Below are 24,439 nucleotides of genomic sequence, written 5' to 3'. Positions count from 1 at the left end.
TTACGACAGTCTGTGCCATGGCAATTGTGCCATGGGGTTCCACAGGGCTCTATTCTATCCCCCATGCTGTTTAACATCTACATGAAACCGCTGGGGGAGGTTATCCGGAGGTGTGGGCTGAGGTGCCATCAATATGCGGATGACACCCAGCTCTACCTCTCTTTCTCATCAAAACCAGGTGAGGCAGTGGCTGTTCTGAACCAGTGCCTGGGCACGGTAATGGACTGGATGAGGGCCAATAAACTGAAACTGAATCCAGACAAGACGGAGGTATTGTTAGTGGGTGGTTCGTCTGCCCGGCTAGGTGATATTCAACCTGTTCTGGAGGGGGTTGCACTCCCCCTAAAGGATCAGGTTTGTAGTTTGGGGGTGCTCTTGGATCCAGAACTGTCACTTGAGGCACAGGTGAACTCAGTGGCACGGAGCACTTTTTATCAGCTTAGGCTGGTATACCAACTACGCCCTTATCTGGACAGAGATAGCCTAGCTACAGTTATCCATGCTCTGATAACTTCTCGTCTGGATTACTGCAATGCGTTATACGTGGGGCTGCCTTTGAAAACGGTCCGGAAACTTCAGCTGGTCCAAAATAGGGCAGCAAGATTGTTAACAGGGACTGGCGTGCGAGCTCATATTACGCCAGTACTTTTCCAGCTGCACTGGCTGCCAGTCCGTTTCCGGGCCCGATTCAAAGTGCTGGTGTTAACATTCAAAGCCCTTAACGGCTTGGGGCCAGGTTACCTGAAGGATCGCCTCCTCCCATATGTGCCTGCCCGGACCTTAAGATCATCATCAGCGGCCCTTCTCCGTGAGCCCCTGCCAAAGGAAGTGAGGCGGGTGGCTACTAGGAGGAGGGCTTTTTCTGTTGTGGCACCCCGGCTCTGGAATGAGCTCCCTAGTGAGGTTCGCCTGGTGCCTACATTGTACTCCTTTCGGCGCCAGGTGAAGACCTTTTTATTTTCCCAGGCATTTTAGCTTTCTAAATTTTTATCTTTGCTGTTTTAAATCTGTATTTTAAACTCCTGTACTGCTGCTAGGTTTTATTGTGGTTGTATTGTTATATTGTGGTTTTAATGTTCTATATATTTTAAATTGTTTTATTGTGTGTTGTTTGGTTTTAGTTTTTGTGAACCGCCCAGAGAGCTTCGGCTATTGGGCGGTATAGAAATGAAATGAATGAATGAATAAATAAATAAATAAATCTTTTATTTATTTATTCCAGTTATATCCCATCCTTCCTCCAAGGAACTCAAGGTGGTGTACATGGTCCTTCTCTCCCCCACTCATTTTACTTTTACAGCTACCCTGTGAAATAGGTTAGGCTGAGAGATAGTGACCACATTCAGGTGATCATACCTTAGCTTAATAGGCAGAAATTATGTACAAGCCTTTGGCCCATGGCTGTAGCCCCTTCTCTCCTCCCTTCGCAGTGTGCCTCAATGAAATGTGGAAGTCTCCAATGCACTATACTTTCCCCCCAAAACAGGAAACTATGATTGCAGCTTTGGAATAAGCCAGGATCTTAAACTATGGTTTGAAGTTGATTTCATTTCATTGAGGCACACTGCAAAGGGAGGAGAAAGGGGGCTGCATTTGTGGGCAAATAGAAAGTTGGACTTACTGTGAAGTGTACTTTAGGTCAGTGAAGAGTGGACCCAACAGGAATGGGTTAATTCCTCTCCTCCATGAGAAGGCAGGGCTCAAATTTTGATACATATCCCACCACGAGAGGAGAAATGCCCTCAATCACAACCCAACATAAATGCGACTTGCCCAGAAAAACTGGACCAAGCAGACAGGTGAAGCCAACAGGAATGAAAAGTCTAATATCAGTATCCCAGGAACAGAGTGGGAGAGCAAAGGTTACAATAGCCTCTGCAGCAACCAATGTCTGAAGGATGCACCCGCCAAAGCATATGTATCAATCCTATAGTAGTGGACAAAGGTGGAAGGCTTTGCCCAGGTAGCTGCGTTACAAACATCCTCCAGAGGGGCCTGAGTGGAAAATGCTGCCAACGTGGCTGCACCCAGGATGGAATGAGCGGCTATTCCGCCTGGGGGCAAGCACCCCTGATACTGCTTTGCTAGGGCTATGCAACTCTATACCCAGCTGCTGATTGCCCCCCTGGACACTTTTCTAAACTGTGCCCATAATTTAAATGAGACAAACAGGCTATCTGAGCATCTGAACTCTTTAGTATGTCTAATATACACTTGAAGGGACCTACAAAAATTTTATTTATTTATTTATTTATTATTGCATTTATATCCCGCCTTTATTCCTCTTGCAAGGAACCCAAGGCGGCTTACATTATCCTCCTCCTCTCCATTTTATCCTCACAACAACAACCCTGTGAGGTAGGTTGGGCTGAGAGTATGTGACTGCCCAAAGTCACCCAGTGAGCTTCCATGGCCGAGGGGACTAGAACCCGGATCTCCCAGCTCCCAGTCCAACACTCTTGCCACTACACCATACCGGCAAACATCAGAAATCAGGCAGAAATTTCTGGGGCAGAAATCAGGTAGCACTACTTCTTGGGCCCTATGGAAACTGGTATTTACCTTTGGAATAAAGCCCAGCTCTTTAGAAAGTGCAGAGACCATCCCAGACTGAAAGGGCACCAATTTCCCTCACCCTCCTAGTCAACGTTAAGGGCACTAGGAATACAGTTTTGAAGAGAAGTTCCCTTAGGGGAATGGTTCTGATTGGCTCAAATGGAGCTTTTTTGAGGTCCCTTAGCACCAAGGTGAGGTTCCAAGTGGGAAATCTATGAGTCACCAGTGGCAGCAGTAGGGATCCTCTCCTAAGGAAGTGCTTGACTTGAGGCTGGGCTGACCAAGACTAGTGTGGGCCTTGATGTAGGACACTACTCAAAGCTGCTACCTCTCTGTTTAAGGTGTCGGTCAAGAGGCCTTGGTTAAGGCCGGCTTAGAAGAAAATGACCAACTCCAGAAGGCCACGTCTACCCCATCTCTGGAGGGCGAGCCAGTTCATCTGGTAAATTTTGTTTGCTGAATGCTTCCTTGACACTAACATTGTCTTGAGCACTCCTTCCGACAGTCTGGCCCCTAACAGTTGCTGCCGTTCAACTTCCATGTGGCCAGTCTCAGCCATTCTGGGTCCAGATGGAAAACTGGACCCTGACTTAGCAGATCCAGCCGAACTGGAGGTCTCCTTGAGTGGCCCACACAGAGGTCCTGAAATTCTGAAAACCACAGTCTCCTTGGCTACACCAGCTACACCTTCAGCAACCTTACCTTGCAAAGAACTTTGGAAAATAAGGCAAAGAGAGGAAAAGCCTATAGTAGTCCCTGGGGCCAGGACACAGACATCATGGATAGTGCCTCCACTTGCCCATCTTGATACCTGGCAAAGTACCTCTGCTACGAGCAATGTCAGGTGGTTCTCCACCCATGTCAGGTGGTTCTCCACCCATGTCAGGAATAGGTTCATCTTCTCCCATAGAGCATTTGAGCTTTAATGACTTATATATGCTCTGGTTGCTATGTTGTATGTACATACTGAAATGTGCTTGTGGAGGATCAAAGACACAAAAACCTGAAGGGCCAGGCAAGCTACCCTGAATTCTAGCCAATTGATCAGCTGCTGCATCTCGAATTCTGACTAGGTCCCCTGAGCTATCTTCCCCTAACAGTAGGTTCCCACTGTTGCCATCCATTGTGACTTGAACCTGAGTCAGTTCCTTTAGGGGCATTCACCTGGAGAACTGCTGAGGGTCAAGTCACCAAGAGAAAGACTGGACCACCCATAGCAATAGGGACAGTGTGACATGTTCTCTGCAGGCAACCTGGACCTGGTAGGGAAGAAGAGCCCACTGCAGGGAATGAGCATGGAACCTAGCCAAGGTATACAGTTGATGGAGGCCCTGGAGCCATGCCAGATCCATCAGTGGTGGCCTCTTCCAGCTCAGGATGTGCCATATGCAGGATCTTGACTGCCCTCTAGTCTGAAAGGAACACTCTCACTGACGTGTCTATTATCACCCCCAAGTACTGTATCCTCTGAGGGTGGATCAAGGAACTCTGTTGGAAGTTAAGCTATAATTCTTGAGACATGCAGCAGTAGTTGATATGTGGGTCAGTGCCTCCTGCATAGTCTGTGCTCTGATGAGTAGATCATCCAAATAACGATATATGTGGACCCTCAGAGTGTGGAGGTGACTTACCAGGGCCACTGTGATCTTGGTGAGCACCTGGGGAGTCAAGGAGCCTGCAGTCCCTATGCTGAGTAGACGTTTTAAAGCTGTGCTTTTATTCCCAAGGCACCTCATGCAATTGCCGAAGGGTCAGCATCACTTTTTTGCTCACCAGGATCCATTAGGGTTTCCCCTGATTCCTTATGGAGTTAGAGATGCTACTGGTTCATCCAGAATAGGGACCTTCAGTGATTCCATGATGCCTTGAACCAGTGAATAGAGCCTCTTGTGCATTGCCAAGGAAACCTCTTGTTTGGAAAGGTGTGGCTAGAAGTCTGGAGAAAAACCTTGGGGAGGGGGCTGTAGGCTTTGATGGGGTGTCCCCTGGAAAAACCTCAGCACATTCTTGTGGCTGATCTTTAGCAGTAGTTACTTTGATTTGGCTACACATGAGCCTACCTGTGAGAACAGCACTGAGGGAGAAAGAGCACTCTGTTCTGGTAGGCCCCCTTCCAAATTAGCTACCAGAGTTTGCCAGAGCGATGCCGAGAGATTTCCTGCATGAGGGCTCCTTTCCCCATCACTTAGCAACATACTTGACTCCACTGGTGAGCTGCGATGGCTTTCTCAATCTGAACAGGCAGTGGCAGCAAGCGATAGAGTCCTGTTCAGCCTGCCTCCTCCTGAGGAGCTGTGGCAGAGGCAAGGAACGTCGACTGCTCAGCCGCGTCAGGGGCCCACTAATGTGCCTGGCACCTGGGGAGCCTCAAGGCTGCCCTGTGTCTCCTCACCTCTCTCCTAGCAAGCCCAGCCCAAAGTTAACCCACTCTTGTCGGCTCCACCCTCTGCTGACTGAGAAAGGCTCATGCATAAGAAGCCAAGATATGACCACCCGAACGCAGGCAGTGAGTCTGTTCCAAGGTTACTCAGTGAAAGCTTCATGGTTGAGTAGGGATTTGAACCTGGGTCTCTCTAGTCCTTGTTGTCTGACACTCTAACTACTACATCTCTCTAAGGCAAGGAGAAAGAAAAAACACACACAGGAAAAAAGAAGAAAAGAAAAATATTACACAGGTAGACAAGAATAATACTTTTATATACATCCTACTTCTCTGAAGGGCAATTAGTCCAGAGACAACTATATAAGGATTGGTTCCCATTGGTTCATGAGAGAGCATCAAACACTGGTGTCATAAAATGTTTTATTTACAAGTGTACCAACAGAGCCTATTGGGAGCAAGCAGATTTCTAAAACAGGTAGCAAAACAGCTGATCCTGCATCAGATTCCCTAAAGCAACTGCTTGGATCCCAGTAGCATCACTCCTAAGCTACATCCAGTCTTGCTAAAAGATCTTGGCACTCTCTTACTCTGTCAAAATTTCTCTGGCCCTCCCCTAGCTGAAAGGTGTTGCCTTCTAAAGGAAATAGGGAGAAATTTCCAATAATCAAGGAACGTTATTATTCTTTCATTAGGTCCCCAACCAAATAATAAAGGCTCAGTGATAGGCCCATTCATAGTCATCAAGACAACCAAACACATAACCATACCATACAGTAAAGAGACTGTTCTTGCTTACCGGAGATTTGTAGTAAAGCAGTTCACCCCCTTTGAGTACAAACCACCGTCGTTTCCAAGTCTTTACTTTACCTCCCATTTTTAACAAATATCCAGATTTTTCCAGTGGCTCCTATAGTTTAAAAGAGTTTTAAACAAGGTTAGAGGGCAATTATGGCTTGTTTTCTTTTCCTTAGCTATGGAGAACAGCAATATTGTAGTTGGAAACTAGATTTATTATCAAGCCATACTGATGAGGTTGTGTGTGTTACCAAGCCAAATCCATGGAAAAGCCTCACTGCCCAGGGACAGGAGCCCACATCACATCACCTTGAAAATACCTCTGCTAGCAAAAACACAGCTGCATCTTCTCCTCTCAATTTAGCCTCTCCTCTTCTCATCCTTCTGCTTCCTCAAACCCCTTAAAAACAAGTCTCCACTGGTCAGTTGGTGTATTTCTATGGGGTGGGGTGGGGTGGAAGAGTTCAAATTAAACACATGTATCTGTGACCATAGGGGCGGAGGATGTTAATGGCTCCTCAAAACCCCTGCTCTCCCTTGGCTTCATATTCACCATACTATACAAAAAACCAAACTCAAAAATAGACTTTTATTTGGTCTTTCTGCTCTTACAGCACAGGTGAACGTAGGGCAACCAAAAAATGAGTAGGTAGTTATAGGTAAATCCTACCAGGTATGCAGCTAAGACAGGGAGGCTTGTCAGTCCCCTGACTGGGGCAACATCCTATCCAAGCTCTGAGGTTGTTGGTAAGTATAGCCCTGTTGGAACCTGTGAGGACAGGGCTGGCTATAATGTGGAGAAGCTTTGCTTAGGTACTTGGTGCCAGTTCAGCTGCATAGGGTCCATTTTCTTCAGGTAAGGTGGAAGGGGGATACCCTGATAACCAGGCCTGGGATCTTTGGTGTTATTGGTCAAGCCGGGTTCTTTCCCCACAACCATGCATAATTTTACCTACATATATTATGTCCCTCATTACTCTCCCTTTCTTAACTAAAAAGCCCTAAACAATGTAACTTTTCCTCATATAGGAGTCACTCCAGCCCCCTGATTATTTTGGTTCCTTTCTCTGCACCTTTTCCAACTCTACAATATACTTTCGGAGATGTGGTGACCAGAACTGTATACAATACTCCAAGCGTTGTCATACCATAGATTTGTATAAAGGCATTACAACTGGCAGTTTTACTACTGATCCCTTTCCTAATGATCTCCAACATCGAATTCACTTTTTCACAGCTGCCGTACACTGGGTTGCCATTTTCACTGAGACACCCACCACAATCCAAGATCCTTTTCCTGGCCAATCATTGTCATCTCAGACCCCAGCAGTATATATGTGGTTAGGATTTTTTTCCCTAATGTTCACCACTACACTCACTTACACTGAACTGCATTTGCCATTTGAATCCCCATTCAGCCAATTTGACCTTGCAAAACTCCTAGCCATTTTGTAATCCTATTAATGTATTCCTCCATCTCACACAAACCTTTGAAAAAAAATCTGGACAGCTCTGCAACTTTAGCATGGGGATAAGTCATCAGTGCACCCAGCTAGTTTTATTTGGTTCCTGCCTCTGCTACACGCCTCCAAAAACCAAAAATCTCCACGCAGACTGCTATGCACAAAAAGAAGCATTTATAGAAATATTGTGAAGACCATTTCATGGAGAGAAAAAGAGGCAAGAAAAGAAGTATCATGAAGTGCCATGGGCAGCACTGGTAGAGCTATAGCTCAAGGAATCGGAGGGCTTTTGTACTAGTACGGACTCTGGAATAAATGAGATCGTACCATACTCACATTTTTCCCATTATCACTGGATGAGGAGCAGGTTTTAGGCAATTTCTGTTCTGGTTCTGAGTAATCTGTATCAGTTGAGTAGGCATCAGGAGGAATGGCATAATCACCTTCTGAGGTCATTGAAGACAGAGAGACACCTGAGTGCAAAGCAAGGAATATAAACTTGTCAAGAGTTGAACCAATAATAAACAAACAATGTGGTTAATATGGAAGGACTATAAACATTATGAAATATGGAAGATATTAGAATTTAACAAATGCCAAATGTGAGCAATATGAATATCATACTGTTACACCAACAGTTTTTCCCCTTTAGAAATTCTGGATATGCTCCAGGAATGGATAGAACACGTCCTCTTCACTTCCTATCTCTTTAGAAAACAGATATTGTAATGATCATATTCCAGGAACACTTCTCTGGGCTACCGCATCCTAGCTTTTGTTCTTTTTCTTTTGCATAAATATACCGTATTTTTACTTTGAGTTGTCTATGTGAGTAAGCAGTGACACAACTTTATCAGCTGCTGTGGAACTGCCCAAAATAAATGTCTTTAGGATGACTCACCAGACAGATTTCATTCACATTGGACATTCTTGCCCCAAGTCAGACTGGCTAATTAACAACCTAAGAAAGGTGCTTATGCTTTCACCTTAAATTGCTCAGTTCAGACTTAATAGGGCCACTCAACAAACCATGTTTTTTTTCCAGGCATGCATGAATGACAAACCAGGTTTATAGCCAACCCTTAAGCCAGGTTCCCAGGTCAGACATCATGGTAAACTGTGATTTCAAAAATCAGGAAGTCTCTTCTGCAGTTAGGTACACAAGAGGAGGAGGAGGAGGAGGAAAAGAGAGGAAATTCATGAGCTCACAACTCAAACTGCAGTGCACAAACTATTGAGTGGCCCAGTTACATCTGAAGTGGATATGGCTTGGTTTTGCCTTCTTCACTCTTTGAGTAAAGAAGACCCATTTATTTTCTGTGGTACATCTGCCTCTGCTCACAACAGATGGGTTGGTCTGTGGGTGATTAGTGGATGGGAGGCTCTCTTTGTAGCAAGAGGTAGACTGCATTTTCCTTTGGTTCATTTTAATGAAATGATCTTATACACTTTTTCCCTGACCTCCAAAAATGTTATTTCAGTTTACTAGGACATGTCCATCTGCTTCTATTAATGCTATCTTTGTTCTCAAAATCAAGCTGACTTATTTCATTCTAAAAACCACTGGTATTGACAATTCAACAGATTACATCCTCATTTTTATCTACAAGAGGCTACTGTGTCTTTGTCAGCCATTAAAGAACCGTATCACCTCAGTTTGAACAACTCATTACATGCATCAAAGTGGACCTACTTTCCAAGTTTTCTTCTATAAGAATTGTACACTACTCCACAGTCAGATCTAATGACATTGTTGTCATTTTTCTTTGTGTAACACCTTTAATTAATTTAGTTCTGTGGATATGATACATTGTCAGACTTGGAAATACTTTTCAGATATATGAAATAAAGAGATGATCGCTATTATTTTTTGCTGTATAGCAATTAATGGAAAAAACACCATTGACCTTTAGACAATTTAGGGTGCAATCCTATGCATGTGTAGACAGAAAGAGGGCCAACAACTCCCAGCATCCCACAGCCTGCTATACTGGCTGGGGAATGTTGGGAGTTGTAGGCTTTTTTTCTGTCTAAACATGCATAGGATTGTGCCTTTAGTCACTCAGTCTTCTACCTGTGCCTGGATTTTCAATGCTCTAGGAACTCAAAAGATATGATTCATCCTGTCAGAGCCCATGTCTATAAATTCTTAGTCACTGTGAAGAAAGGCTACTGAACATGAAATTACAGGTCAATTAACCGGAAACAAATCTTCTCATAAGAAATGTCTTAGAAGTTCATACTGTAAAATAGTATTTTAAAGAAAAAGCCCATTTTGTCAGTTTGCTTTGTTATGTGAAACTCAAACTATAAGTCTAGACGTGTAAGCGATTCTATTAAATAATGAAAATATTATTCAAACCATTGCATTCTTACGTCCTGCCCACCTCGTTTCATAGCTCGTGGGCTACCTGGCCCACTTCTACTTCGAGAGTCTGATTCAGATGTCCGTGAACTGGATCGAGAACTGTCTTCTTCTTCAGACCCTGAGGAGTCATCTAAGAATGGGTTGTTGCTGATTTGTGTTGCTTTCTAAAGAAAATAACAGCTATTTTTTTAAAAAACAACAACAACCACCTTGCATAAAATGTGCATGCTGAAAGTTATGCTTACTTTTATGGCTTTAAAACAGGAATGCACAATCCGCAGCCCACAGGCCACATGTGACCCCCAACTGCAGGCTGTGTGGCCCTCACCCAGTTCTCCCTGCAGCTCAACTTATTAGCTGGGTTCTGGGAAAAGACCGCTGGGAACAGAAATCCAGACTGGGGTCACTGGGAGGTGGAGGAGGTTTTCTTCAGTTTTAAGTAGGGAAATGATTTCTGATTTCTGATCACTGATCGGAGATAAGAGTGATTTAAAGGCATTTAAAGTTTTAAAACTTTGCTCTTTAACAGGGTGTGTAAACCTTAAATCACTCTTTTCTCAGCTGACCCCCATGACCCCAGTGTCTACTTCTGAGCAGACATGCATAGAATGTAGCTGTCCTTTGCATACTCTGAAACCTGTTGCACTGGAGCTTGCCTACGAGTAGACAAATTAAGCTGTCCTTTGCATGCACTGTGGCTTCCTTCTGAGTAGATATCCACAGAGCTTAGCTGTGTTTTGTGTGCTTACTAGGAAAATGTCCAAATTGGTAACAATTGCAACGGTGTGTGTACATGCACCTATGCAGCCCCTAGCCACCCACCAGCATACTCCAGATGTGACCCTGGGAGCTGAAAAGGTTGCCTATCCCTGCTTTAAAATATTATGCCACTCTCACAGCCAGAAAAGATGTCTAGAAATCTAACCAGAATAGCAGCATATAGAAAACAGACATTTCCAGAAGCAGCTGCACTTGTATAAACAATCGTTGATCTGCATTTTGGCTGTTTATTTTTAGCTATGTTTCTGAGGATTAGAAATGCTGTCTCGTTAAAAATACTGGTGCATTTAATGTTTTAAAATTAAATTTCCAAGATATAGGCTGAAGAAATTTGTATAGGGGGTTCTATGGAAGTCATTATGAAGGAGGATGGGACACCATTTGGCTCCCATTTCAAGTTATTAAGGCATGTCATGGATGCTACTATACATTTTTGTGGTATGGGAAAATTTGGCTGCTGGCTCCTCATTGTCTCTGACCAAGTAGCCACATGGTTGTACTCAGATGGAATACATATCAGCTCCTCTTCACACTTCATGTATCAGAAAATAAAGTTCTGCTGCAGCTAAGTGGAACATTGGAGATTGGTATCCAATATTTGGCTCTTTGCATTTACATTCTTTCCATCAACATTTCTGGCTCTACTGCATTTTAATGTTCCTGGTATGTTCAGGCTTTGCATTTGGCATATTAAATAATACACTACTGGAAAGACCCACCACTTAAGTATTTTACCATTTGCATTTCACAATTTGAGCCACTTCATATTACAAAAGATTGTCAGAAAAGAACTAAAATTGTGATGAAACATTGCAAGTTACTGTAAAATAAAAACAGGACAATGCCTTGGCAGTAATAAAATTTAGATGTAGAAGTTTTTGTAATTGTGATTTGCATCCTCTGTTTACACACACACAAATCATGCCATGGGATCCTAATATTTAGATAACCCACTTGCAACACTTTCTAAGTGGCAACAATTGCTTTTCCAATACTTAAAAAACCCCTCTGAGTATAGTCTTATGGCATATAATAAGTGCCATGTTTTTGTAAGTAGATCCTAAAAGTACATCCCCTATTCACAACTTTAAACAAAATGATTACCCCTTTAAGAGTGGTATAGACGGGTGTAGTCACATTTTTGTAGATTAATGATGTGTAGAGTCCTGATGGCGAATATGAAGTTGAGGTGGAATCTGAAATAAATAATATTTCTTCAAAATAACTTCTAAAATGCTAGGTTTACTCTTATTTATAAAAGAATTAATCTGGCCGATATAGTTTTATGAAACCTGAGGCAAAAGTACACACATGAACATATTTCACTCTCCTTTAATATAACAAGTACTCATTTTCTATCTGCTTGAATTTTCAGATAGAATTCAGACAACTAGAATTCAGACATCTAGAATATTATAGCAAAGTATAAATAGAAGAAATGGTCCTGAATATAAGAGTTCAGTCCTAGTAACAGTTTTGACAACTTACTTTTATTGAAGGAGTCCATGCTGAAGGCCTCAGAAAAGCGTAAACCCGACTTGGCTACAGCATAAATTCTGCTTTCCTGACATACAAATAGAGATTTTTATAATATGCTTTATTATGCCTTCTTCCCATAACTTTAAGGCTGTGTTCACAGTGCGCCTACAGCGCAGTCGACTGAGCTCAACTGGGAACAGACTTAACATTTTCTTTTTAGCATAGGAAAGGAAGATAACAGATGACATCTAAAACTGATATGTTATTTTCATGCTGTGATTTTTCTGGTCTTGCTATGCTTGTTTCTTGTAGCTGTTCCTCTTAAAGGAATTCATCTAGATTGTTATAACATTCTTATATTTCTTTATTAGCAACATAGGTTGCTTTGTTCCTTACGGAAATATTTCTGCTTAAATTGAATTGATTAAATATCAATTCGTTCACACTATATTTTAATGGCATTTAATAATCATTGTTAAATCATACATATAGTATTTCTTTAGTAGTCATACTTGTGCTTTCCATGATTCACCTTTCATTTCCTAAGCAGTTATTATAGTTCTTGAAGTAAATGAGACTTCCTTTTAAGAAGATGTGCTTAATACAGAAGTGTAAGATTCAAACAAGTTAAAACATACCTGTAGCCATTTTTTGTAGGTAACCTACCAAAATGCAGACTAGTAACAAATATTACTCCATTTTTTTGTTATTTTCACTATGTTAAGTCACAGCAACTCACATTATTCTAAATATTTAAAAAGTAATTGAAAGGACAACTTGGGAAACTATAAAATGGGGATGCTAGTGACAATTTCCTATTTGCAACATCTTCCAAGCCAAACCCTCAAACTGCTTTATAAAAAACTGGAGGAAGCAACTGAGACAGACACTAGGAAAATTCTAGGAAATGCATAGACGGTGGGAGTACAAGTCCCTAAATTGTGATTATTATCCAAAATTAGATGGCAACTTTAGTAACACATAATTATCTCAATGAGTTGCCGAACTGGATATTGCAAGATACAAAAGATTATGCCTTTGTGACTCAAACGTGCCAGAATCCCTGGAACATTACTTTTTAGCTTTTACTCTGTGCAAAGAGATTATGTTGAAGTGGTTATCTGACCTTACTGTTACAATGGAATTTTGGCCTTTTCAGAAGGAAGCTGCATAGTTCATAGTGGGACATATTACTTTGTTACCCATAGAAGTGCACATTTGCTGTTTTGGCTAGTCACATTAGACTTGTTTTCCTGAAAACAAATGGTATCTCTTGTCAGCATGATGAAGGCTGTTTCTACATATTATATGTATGTCTCCCCCCTGCTTGTGAAGTTATTTGTAATGTTTTCTCAGTATTTTATTTCTTTTGCCAAAGGAAATAATCAAACTGAAAATCAGCTGAGTTTGCCATTTGGATCCACCTTTTAAAATGTGCAAAACGTTATTTGGATCCAGCTTCTAAAATCTTGTAAAATTTATATAACTTAACATCATTCAAGTACTAGATCTGATCAAGAGTCTTGCTGCATTTATAAGAGCTCGAATGTGCACATAGAGCCCCTGTGCACTTAAGAGGTTCCGGTTTATTTTAAGGTGGTCACATCTCTGCATATTCAATTGGTGTGTGAAGATATAAACAATCTTCATCTTACTGAGGTCAGAGAAAGTATGTCACACACTGTAGAGGAGGAAAGGGTAGCAAAGTGTTACAAAGGGAGGGAAGGAGTGTTGGCTGAAATGTGATACACCACATCTCTGCTTCTCCTGCACAATCAGCTAATACATTACTACATTGTTCCAATGTTGCATTTCCAAAAATCTGTCTTTTTTATATGGACCAGGGCGAAACTTTTCCATTTCTACTCCATCTTCCCTCTCTGCTTTCCAGATTCTATTCTGTGACTTGCTTTAAAAAGGGAAGAAAAGAGGGATTATAAAATGTTTAAAAAAATAAAACAAAACATATGGCCAGTTTCACTGAAGGCAATGCCACATTTAATAAATTGCATTTTATCCACAGATTTTAACTCTAACAGAGTTTCTACTCTTTTCTCATATTTTGAAGTATAAACCAGGTATATATTTTAAGTATATATATAATATATATAAGTAAAATATATATATATATATATATATATATATATATATTTTATATAAGTATATTTTCCACAGTAAGATTAACTCATGTAACTAGTTGTATATGTGGTCAATTCTGACTGTAGAGAAATGACACTGATGCTTTCGAAACAGGCACTAGGTGTAAAGCATTGTCTTCACTGATGGTACATATGTCCACAGTTTAAGTGGACAGCCACATTTAGTGGACATATGTTAAAAAATAGTGACTGTGAACGATCTCTGGTTAAATTCACAAGCTGGAATATTATTATATTTAAGTTTGTTTGTTTTTTACCCAAGAGGGGAATCGGTGCAATGGAGGAGTAGGAGGCTTGTTGTTTGTAGTTTTCCTTGTATCACCAGAGTCCAGGGCTTCTGCACACTGAGTCTCACAGGAGTTATAACTAAACAATTCATCATTACAGCTAATCTCCATCTTCTCTAAAACATCTGTACTTTCCCCATCCACCTGATCAATGTCTGTTTCCTGAAGCTTAAAAGGACGTATCATGCTTATAGCATTTCTGTTTCTGCCAAACATTTTGTCTGAACATAGAGAAGGCTGGCTAAAATGTTTTTTTGCCAATGCTGCACTTAGAGTAAAGACACTAGGAGTCCTCAGCTTTGGAGGTGGAAGATTAGATGGAGAATCATGTCGTCTGCCAGACTGAGAGCCTGCTGCCAGTATCAATGCTGGATGCTTAGGAGCTAGAGCTGGAGTTAGAATTGGACTTGGAGTATTTGTCTCACTCGAGGAGGATGAATAATCTAGCCTGTGGGACTGAAATCTCTTATTCAGCTCATCTGAGAAGCTATCAACATCTTTCTTTTCACTAAAGGATTCCAAGTTGCTGTTTCCAACTAGATGATTCTGGCTTTTCCATGGAGACCCTTGTTGCCAAGAATATAGTTTCTTGTGTATATTTCCCTGAGTTCGGAAACTGTCTTCTTCAAGTAAAGAACTGCTGTCATCTGATGCTGTCATATACATTTCACTCCCAATTCTGCTGTAGCCTGTGCCTTCTTCAGATGTGTGACTTGAAACAGTAGATACACGACTGGATTTTGATCTTCCTTTGCTTCCTTCCTCCTCGTCAGAGCTCCAGTCACTTACTGTAATGCAAGAATTCTTTGATACATTACTATCTAGATCTTTTGACTTTACTGCCTGTCTTTGTTCTGGCAAACAAGAGTTTTGCTGTAGTGGCTTCAGACCTCTATTACTTCCATACATATGGCCAGCAGTGGAAGTTTCTTGTATTTCTTTTTCTGAAAAAGCAATAGATAACAACATGTTTGGCAAAGTTGCTTTCAATGAAGTCAGCAGATTGCAATTTGTAATCAACATGTACAAGTAATATCAGTGTAGATACACATTTGTTTTCAATCAAGGTAATAGTGATATACAGCTTATGCAAGTAGCACACAAGATTATCTAAGATATTGGCAGCTTTATTCTAAGACGATATGACCTGATCTGCACATGTACCAGAATGACATGGTAGAGTGGATTGAACTACTTGTGACTGCAGATAGGGATGGCATTTTTAATGCTTCCCTGGGTTAGGGGAAAGAGAGAAAAAACAGATGGAAAAAACAGCAAGTAGAAAACTAGTACAGCAGGTCTGGGCAAGGCTACAATTTTCTCTACAGATGAGCTATGTTTTTCCCCCCAGTTTTTACATGGGGAACAATAAAAATGGCTTTCTCACCTGCAGGCTGAAGTGGTACAGTCCATGTACCACCATATTCTCCTGCATGGGGAGACCAAAGTCTACTTTTGTTGTGATATTTTGTATAAAGCAGCAACTTGATGTATTGCATCCAAGGAAAGCACCCAATGCTTGGCAATTGGGACAAAGTAATCTAGCTCTGCCACATTGGTAATGAAAAATGTTCCTGAATGCTTATATTAAAAATAGACAATGGTGCAAAGTTCACCAATGAGTGAACTTTAAGTGAGCATATAAGATGTCACATAAAAGTGCCATCATTCTAACCCTATATCCCCAGAACTATAGAAGACTCTTACAAGGAATAGGCTACCACAGCAAAATCAAAGAGAAAAGTACTGGTGCAGCAAAATCAATAATTGCTGTTACAATATGCCTGGTAATTAAAAAAAAAAAAAGTGAGCAATCCATATAAAGCTTTTTGAAGTAAACCTAGTCAATGCTCTCCTTCAAAGGCAAATTCCTTAGGCAATGTGGAGAAGAAGAAGACAATGATAAAAAGGCAGAGAAGTGTACCCTCCTCTAAGAATTGAACTAGCTTGCTTTGGATTGCTGACTGTTACAACTCTTCTTCTTGGGGCCCTACGATCTAATCCTGGAACATCAGCCTAAGTACCTTACGATAAGCAAGTTCCACTGAAAGTAATATGTTTTACTTCCAAGTAAATATGTTCAGGATCAGAAGGAATGTCTAATAGAAGCTATTCCTAACTTACCACCTAAGCTACAAACTAGTTAGGTGAGAGCACACCTGTATAAACTCTATGTTGAAAGAAGGCCTGGGCTCCTTGTGAGGAAGAGGGGGATATAAATCAAATAAATTAATTAAAAATTAAAACAGCAGAATCAACATAAACACAGCAGAGTCATAAAACCAGTAGGATAGATAAAACTAACAATTAAAAACAGCGTTGATGACAATGTTGGAAGACCTAATGCCAAAAGGATATAACATCCCTATGGAAGTTTCCCTAGGGAGGGCGTTTCAAATATGAGGCACCACAACTGAGAACCATATCCAACAGCAATATTCCACAAACTCAAAAAGTGATACCAGACCTCCACAAAATCTTTGTGTTGCAGAAGCGGCTTTGCATTACACTTGCTCAAGCAGTTGCACAGGTATAATGCACAACAGCTAGTGCAACTGGGTTTGCGCAAATGTATTCCAGCTGAGCTATTTAAAATCCTAAAAGATGATGCTGTTAAACTGCTGCACTCAATATGCCAACAAATTTGGAACACTCAACAGTGGCCGCAAGACTGGAAAAGGTCAGTTTACATTCCAATTCCAAAGAAGGGCAACGTCAAAGAGTGTTCAAACTACCGCACAATTGCGCTCATTTCACATGCCAGCAAGGTGATGCTCAAAATCCTACAAGCTAGGCTTCAGCAGTATGCGAACCGAGAACTACCGGAAGTACAAGCTGGGTTTAGAAGAGGCAAAGGAACTAGAGAACAAATCGCCAACATTCGCTGGATCATGGAGAAAGCAAGAGAATTCCAGAAAAGCGTCTATTTCTGTTTCATTGACTACGCTAAAGCCTTTGATTGTGCGGATCACAACAAACTGTGGCAAATTCTTAAAGTGATGGGAGTACCAGACCACCTTACCTGTCTCCTGAGAAACTTGTACGAGCGTCAAGAAGCAACAGTAAGAACCAGACATGGAACAACCAATTGGTTCAAAATTGAGAAAGGCGTACGACAAGGCTGCATATTGTCACCCTGCTTATTTAACTTATATGCAGAGTACATCATGAGAAACGCCGGGTTGGATGAATCACAGGTCGGAATTAAGATTGCCAGGAGAATTATCAACAACCTCAGATACACAGATGATACCACCCTAATGGCAGAAAGCGAAGCGGATCTAAAGAGCCTCTTGTTGAGGGTGAAAGAGGAGAGTGCAAAAGCTGGTTTGAAACTCAACATTAAAAAAATGAAGATCATGGCATCTGGCCCATCACTCCCTGGCATATAGAAGGGGAAGAAATGGAAGCTGTGACAGATTTTATTTTCTTGGGCTCCAAGATGACCGCAGACGGTGACTGTAGTAGCCATGAAATTAAAAGACGCTTGCTCCTTGGGAGGAAAGCTATGGCAAACCTAGACAGCATAGTAAGAAGCAGAGACATCAACTTGCCAACAAAGGTCTGTCTAATCAAAGCTATGGTTTTCCCAGTAGTAATGTATGGCTGTGAGAGCTGGACTATAAGGAAGGCTGAGCACCGAAGAATTGATGCTTTTGAACTGTGGTGCTGGATAAGACTCTTACGAGTCCCCTGGACTGCAAGGAGGTCAAATCCTAAAGGAAATCAACCCTGAGTGCTCATTGGAAGGACAGATACTGAAGCTGAAGCTCAAATATTTGGGCCACCTAATGCGAAGAGAAAACTCTCTGGAAAAGACCCTGATGCTGGGAAAGACTGAAGGCAAAAGGAGAAGGGTACGGCAGAGGATGAGATGGCTAGATAGCATCACCGATGCAATGAATATGAACTTGAGCACGCTCTGGGAGAGAGCTCAGGACAGGAAGGCCTGGCATGCTATGGTCCATGGGGTCACGAAGAGTCGGACACGACTGAACGACTGAACAACAACTTTAGTTGGATTCTCCTCTTGCACATAGTTCGAAACCCAGTTTCCACTAGTGCAACATCATTTGCACTAACAGAATGACACAGTTGCACTATCAGAATGACACTATCAGCCTAACTTCAGAAGGCTGGGATAGACAGAGGAGGGCTTCTGATGATGATTGTGGTTAAAGTAGGTGTGTACGGGAGAAAGTGGTCTCAGACATCCAGATCTTAAGCCATTTAGGATCATCTGAGTAGTAAGTAGGAACTCCTGTGTGGAAGCAGGTTCCACTAAAATCAGTGGAAATTACTTTCTAGTAAATCTGTTTAGGACTGAAGCATCAGTCATTTTGAAAATTATATCCAAAATACCTAGACTGCTGTTGTCTTCACTAAGTTCAGCTTGCTTTGATGCAGAACCGCTTGTATTTTCAGGTTTAAGAACTTGCTGAGGACTTCTTGCTCTGTTTAAGAAGCATCCAAAAGTCAGACTGCTCAATCGTTGTCCTTCTCCAGGTTTTTGTCCAGAAGGAACAGATTTCTTCCCCTGAAGTTCTGTGCAGTAACAATTAAAATATCAAGATTTAATGTATTCCAGTATTGCCTATCAACACATTACTTATTTATATTGATGCTGCTACTGTTCACTGATTAGGTCTGTTTGTTTCAACATTTATTTTAGTATTTTAAGTAAAGACAGATTGTATTTTAAAAGTTGCATGTTACTTCAGGTGCCTTTGAGCAGAGAGGAGACTCATAAATACTGGGTTGTCTCCAATACTAGGGCAAATGAAGGATGCCCTCACCCAGTTTTGGGCTATTCCTCCCTCCTCCCACAACCTACATCCCAGGCCTTTGATGAGGATCCACCAACCCTCAGGAGAGGCTTTTTTGTAGGGACTGTAGTGGGAAGGAGGGGGCTGGGAATTCCCATTAACGAGCATCCCTTTTATTAGCCCAAGCATTGGATGCACCGCATAATAAATATATACATACTCAGTGTAAAGGCATTTGTACTAATGTAAATGAAGTCATTATTCAGTACACAAAGCTGTTTTCAGATAATATGCACCATTTACCTTGCAATTTGTTCTGCAATATCCTCATCTCTTCAGTTTGATTTTGACTGATCATGCGAAGGTTCTGATTCTCCACTTCTAGCTGAAAGCATACAGACACAAGCTCCCTCTCATGAGTAAAACAATGAAAAAGATACTTTGAAAGGAAATCCATAATTTTATTTATTTATTTATATATTTTACAATATTTATATACTGCTCCTCATCAGACGATTTCAGAGTGGTGAACAATATGATAAAAGAATAAAACAATGGTTAAAAGAGTTAAAACATTTTTTTTTTAAAAGACAAACCCCAACAAAGTGGAGTTTAACAAACCACAGCTGGTCATGCAGGGAAGGCCTCTTGAAAGAACAATGTCTTCAGGAGGCACTGGAAGGAATACAATGTTGGCGCTTGCCTGACCTCTAATGATAGGGAATTCCACAGGAAGGGGGCTACCACACTGAAGGCTCTTTTCCTGGTAGACTCCAACCAGGCCATGGGTCCATGTGGAACCACCAGGAACATGCCCTCTGATGACCTCAGTGACCAGGCAGGTTGGTAAGGAAGGAGGTGCTCTCTCAGGTATCCTGGTCCCAAGTTGTTTAGGGCTTTGTACACTAGTACTAATACCTTAAACCTGGCCCGGTAGCAAATAGGCAGCCAGTGCAGTTCCCTCAGCAAAGAAGTTACACACTGAAAAGGGGAAGCTCCTGACAACCGAGCTGCTGCATTCTGCACTAGCTCCAGCTTCCGGACCAGCCTTAAGGGCAGCCCCACATAGAGTGCATTGCAGTAATCCAGCCTTGAGGTTACTAATGCGTGTACCACTGTGGTCAAGCCATCCCTGTCCAGGAGAGGCCGTAGCTGGTAAAAGGCACTTCAAGCCACCACGACCACTTGGGCCTCCAGTGACTATGATGGATCTAGGAGTACCCCCAGACTACAGACCCAATCGTTCAGAGGGAGTGCAACCCCATCCAGAACAGGCAAAAAGCCTATCTCCCGGACTCGGGAACCACTCACCCACAGGGCTTCCGTCTTGCCAGGATTCAGCTTCAGTTTATTGGCCCTCATCCAGCCCATTACTGAGTCTATGCACTGATTGAGGACGTGCACAGCCTCTCCTGATTCAGATGTCACAGGGAGATAGAGCTGCGTGTCATCAGCATACTGATGGCATTTAGCACCAAATCCCCTAATGACAGCTCCCAGCAGTTTCATATAGATGTTAAACAACATTGGGGACAAGATGGTACCCTGCGGCACCCCATAGTTCAATTGCCAAGGGGCCAAGGAATAGTCACCCAATGTTACTCTCTGAAATCGGCCCCGTAGGTAGGACCGGAACCACTGCAGCACAGTGCCTCCAATACCCATCCCACAGAGTCGATCCAGGAGGATACCATGGTCGATGGTATCAAAAGCTGATGAGAGATCGAGCAGAATTAACAGGGTTGCACTCCCCCTGTCCTCTCTCGATAAAGGTCATCCATCAGGGCGACCAAGGCTGATTCAGTCCCGTAACCAGGACAAAACCCAGACTGAAATGGGTCTACATAATCAGTATCCTCCAAGAGTGCCTGCAGTTGGTTCGCCATGACCCTTCAAGTATCTTCCCTAGAAAAGGGGTATTTGCGACTGGGCGGTAGTTGTCTAATACTATTGGGTCCAGGGTGGGCTTCTTCAGGAGTGGTTGCACTACTGCCTCCTTAAGGACAGCAGGAACCACACCTTCCCGTAGGGAAGCATGTATCACTCCCTGGACCCACCCAGTCATACACCCTCGGCTAGCTTTTATTAGACAGGAGGGACAGGGATCAAGAGGGCATGTGGTCGGTCGCATTATTGCAAACATCTTGTCCACATCATCAGGCCGTAACAACTGGAACTGATCCCACAAAATCGGGCAGATGGTGGCATCAGACACCTCGACTGGTACTGCACTAACAGCAGCATCAAGATTGCTGTGGAGACAAGTGATTTTGTCCTCAAAGTGCGATGCAAAAAGGTCACAGCGGGTCCTCGACGGGGCCAGGGCCCCATTTACTGGCGAAGATGTTAACAACTGCCGGACCACCCAGAAGAGCTCCGCTGGATGGCTACTTGAGGACGCAGTAAACCTTCTTTGCTGCCCGCACTGCAACGCAATAGGCATGATTATGCACTCTAGAGTGTGCTCGGTCGTCTTCACTTCGAGCCTTGCACCATTTGCGCTCTAGCCGATGTCCAGTCTGTTTCATTGACTGCAGCTCCTCAGTATACCAGGAAGCAGAACGGGCTCCACAGTGCCGGAGAGGGCACTCAGGTGCAATCAAGTCGATGGCCCTCCGCATCTTACTGTTCCACAGTGAGGCTAGGGCCTCGGCTGGATCACCAGCTCTCTCCACTGGAAAATCCCCAAGAGCATTCAGAAATCCATTGGATTCTATCAGTCTCCTGAGGTGGATCACCTGAATAGGTCCCCCATCCCCGCAGGAGGAGAGTAACGCCGTAAGTTCAAATCTCACCAGGAAATGGTCTGACCATGACAATGGGGTTACTTGGAGCCCCCCAATCTTCAGACTACCCATCTCACAACTTGGAGCAAAAACCAAATCAAGGGTATGCCCTGCTTCATGTGTTGAGCTGATGACATACTGAGACAGCCCCATGGTTATCATGGAGGCCATGAAGTCCTGAGCTGGAACTCCAGAGACAGCCTCAGCATGGAAGTTGAAGTCACTCAGAACCACCATCCTGGGTTCCTCCAACACCACACTTGCGACTGCCTCCGCCAGCTCAGTCAGGGAGGATGCTGGGCAGCTGGGTGGGCGGTACACCAGCAGCATCCCCAATCTGTCTCTATGGCCCAACACCAGGTACAACCCCTCAAGGCCTGCTCCAAGGTGGAGTGGTCTCCTGGTGATAGAGATGGAAGTTCTATGAACCACGCCAACTCCCCCCACCCTGGCCCTCCAACCTATGTTGGTGCTGCATTGAGTACCCAGGTGGGCAGAGCTGAGTCAGGTTGACTCCACCCAGCTCACCCACCCAATTTTCTTTCATCTTCTGTGATGCAGGCTGCAATCCTATACCTACATACCTGCAGGTAGGTTTGACTGAACATAATGAGGCATATTTCTCAGTAGAGATGTACAGGATTATTCTGTTAAATGTGTGAGGGCAGTGTTTCTACCTAACTTTGTGTATCTTTGTCGCATCTCAGAGCAATGCAATTTAAATAGTTCTTAGAATCCCAGTTGTTGAACTCAATCTCTATTTCAATTTCAAAGTTCCTGATTATTTATTTTTAAAAGTTTTCTACATATAGCTACCAAAAAAAGCTTAAAACAGAATAAGCTATTAGAATATATTTTTGTTCCTTAGAAAGAAGAGAAAACATTTTTTTCATGTAACGAAAAAGGAAATTTCACTTACCTATAAATTCCAATTCTGTGCTGTGTTAGGAAGAAGCAGTTGTCACATCTGGGACAGTACCTCCTCTTGGCTACAAAATACTCTTTTTTCTCTTTCAGGTTGTCTATGTCCCACAAAGGACAAATCTATGAATGGCTAAGGGTGTGATCCTATGCATGTTTAGACAGAAAGAAGTCCTACAACTCCCAGGATCCTTCCAGCCAGCCATGCTGGCTGGGGTGTTCTGGAAAATGCATAGGATTGCACCCTAAGACTGTGTGTTAAATTTCCATTTCTTGGGAAGAATGTTGAAAGCACAGGCAAATGCTATGGGCAACCTGACATGTTACAGAACAAAGTACTTTCATGGAGGAACTTAACATGCAACTTCTGCCTTGCAAATACATCCACAAAAGTTAAGAACTACATTTGAAAATCTAGTGACAAGACAACATGGGAAATGGTGGTTGTGTGCTCATGAAACCTTAATTATTTGATTAAGGTTGGTTTTCACCTGTGCAGTTTTGAGTTGGCACTTTGTTAGCAGAGGATCCTTGTACTTTATACAGAAGAAACCTCATCCAAATAATTCTGTTGTGCTATTAAAGAAATTGCTTACCCAAGTATTTTATCTATTACCTACTTAGATGGGAACTGTTCCACTGAGTTCAAGTAGCTTTGAATCATCTTCTATACATTTTATTCAATTTAGCATGACTCACCTCATGGAGCTTCACAGTCACCCATTCCTTTATCTTAGCTGCTTTTTCTTCTATAATTTTTGCCTCTTGTATTCTTATTTGCTTCTGAAACAAGATAGACTCAGTTTTTTTGTAACTTGCATCTTTGACCCTAAAAACCTGCTATCAGCCACCTGAGGGCAACCTTAGTAATTACCTTAGTAATTAAAGAAGCAAAATGCTTAGCAAGCAGACTACAATATCCAGCTCTTATCCCCTTGCAAAAAAGTAACCCCCACAGAAAAAGCAAAATTAGGTCCACACCTCCAGTAAAGACCCAGCTCCTGAGCCACAAAAATGGCCACCCAATTCTCCCCTCCAGCCACTGAGAATGCCTTAATTACCCTTGTACAGCAGGGGTGAATGGAAGGCTGATATCCAGTTGTTTTAGACTTCAACTCCCAACATTCCTGACCACTGGCCAAGTTGGCAGAGGCTTCTGGGAGTTGAAGTCCAAAACATCTGGAGATTTACCTTCTGCCCACCCCTGTTGTACAGCATTTATAGGGAAGGGAGAAAACACTGGTACACAAATACCATGGCTAGTGTTGTGCCAATACTAGGTTGCATAATAGTGAAATTGTGAGGACACAAAGTCATATTGGATGCTTTAGGTCTAATCTTCTGAGCAGTTGTTCTCAGTTCTTAAGAATTTTTATCTCAGACAGAACCATGAATAGGCATCTTTACAGAATCTGATTTTTTTTTAGCAAGACTGGAAGAAATTTAAGAAGTAAAAATGTTTTTTCTTCTCCTTCTCTGCCCTTATCTCTTGTACAAGCCACTATACATGTAAGTAATGGAGTATAAACCCTGTCATTTCCAACCTGCTCCACAAGCTGTTGCTCCAAATTCTGTATAATGTCATCTTTCTCCTGCACCTGGGTCTCTAGATCTTGACATCTCTTATACAACCTCGTCTCTGACTCGCTAGTTTGAACATTAGCAGCTTTTAGTTTCTCCTCCATAATCTGCACCT

At 42.4% G+C, this 24,439-nt stretch overlaps 1 protein-coding gene across 1 annotated transcript in view; it reads right to left on the bottom strand.

Moving 5' to 3' along the window:
- The window catches only part of PLEKHH2 (pleckstrin homology, MyTH4 and FERM domain containing H2), a 103,816-nt gene that overhangs the window by 38,474 nt on the left and 40,903 nt on the right, over nucleotides 1–24,439 (bottom strand). Inside the window, exons 4-13 of the mRNA XM_084828944.1 lie at nucleotides 24,288–24,437; nucleotides 23,443–23,526; nucleotides 19,340–19,421; nucleotides 18,633–18,815; nucleotides 14,241–15,214; nucleotides 11,834–11,909; nucleotides 11,450–11,541; nucleotides 9,585–9,729; nucleotides 7,534–7,670; nucleotides 5,736–5,846 (exon numbers count right to left, since the gene is read on the bottom strand). Of these exons, the coding sequence (XP_084685070.1) occupies nucleotides 5,736–5,846; nucleotides 7,534–7,670; nucleotides 9,585–9,729; nucleotides 11,450–11,541; nucleotides 11,834–11,909; nucleotides 14,241–15,214; nucleotides 18,633–18,815; nucleotides 19,340–19,421; nucleotides 23,443–23,526; nucleotides 24,288–24,437 (2,034 nt within the window). The remainder of the gene's footprint in view (nucleotides 1–5,735; nucleotides 5,847–7,533; nucleotides 7,671–9,584; nucleotides 9,730–11,449; nucleotides 11,542–11,833; nucleotides 11,910–14,240; nucleotides 15,215–18,632; nucleotides 18,816–19,339; nucleotides 19,422–23,442; nucleotides 23,527–24,287; nucleotides 24,438–24,439) is intronic.

This window comes from Heloderma suspectum, chromosome 1 (genome assembly GCF_057233095.1).
Source record: "Heloderma suspectum isolate Gila_16-S chromosome 1, 16-S_ref, whole genome shotgun sequence".
In the NCBI taxonomy this organism is placed as follows: Eukaryota; Metazoa; Chordata; class Lepidosauria; order Squamata; family Helodermatidae; genus Heloderma; species Heloderma suspectum.
The sequence above is the reverse complement of the archived record's forward strand: the minus strand, read 5'-3'. Positions and strand labels throughout refer to the sequence as shown.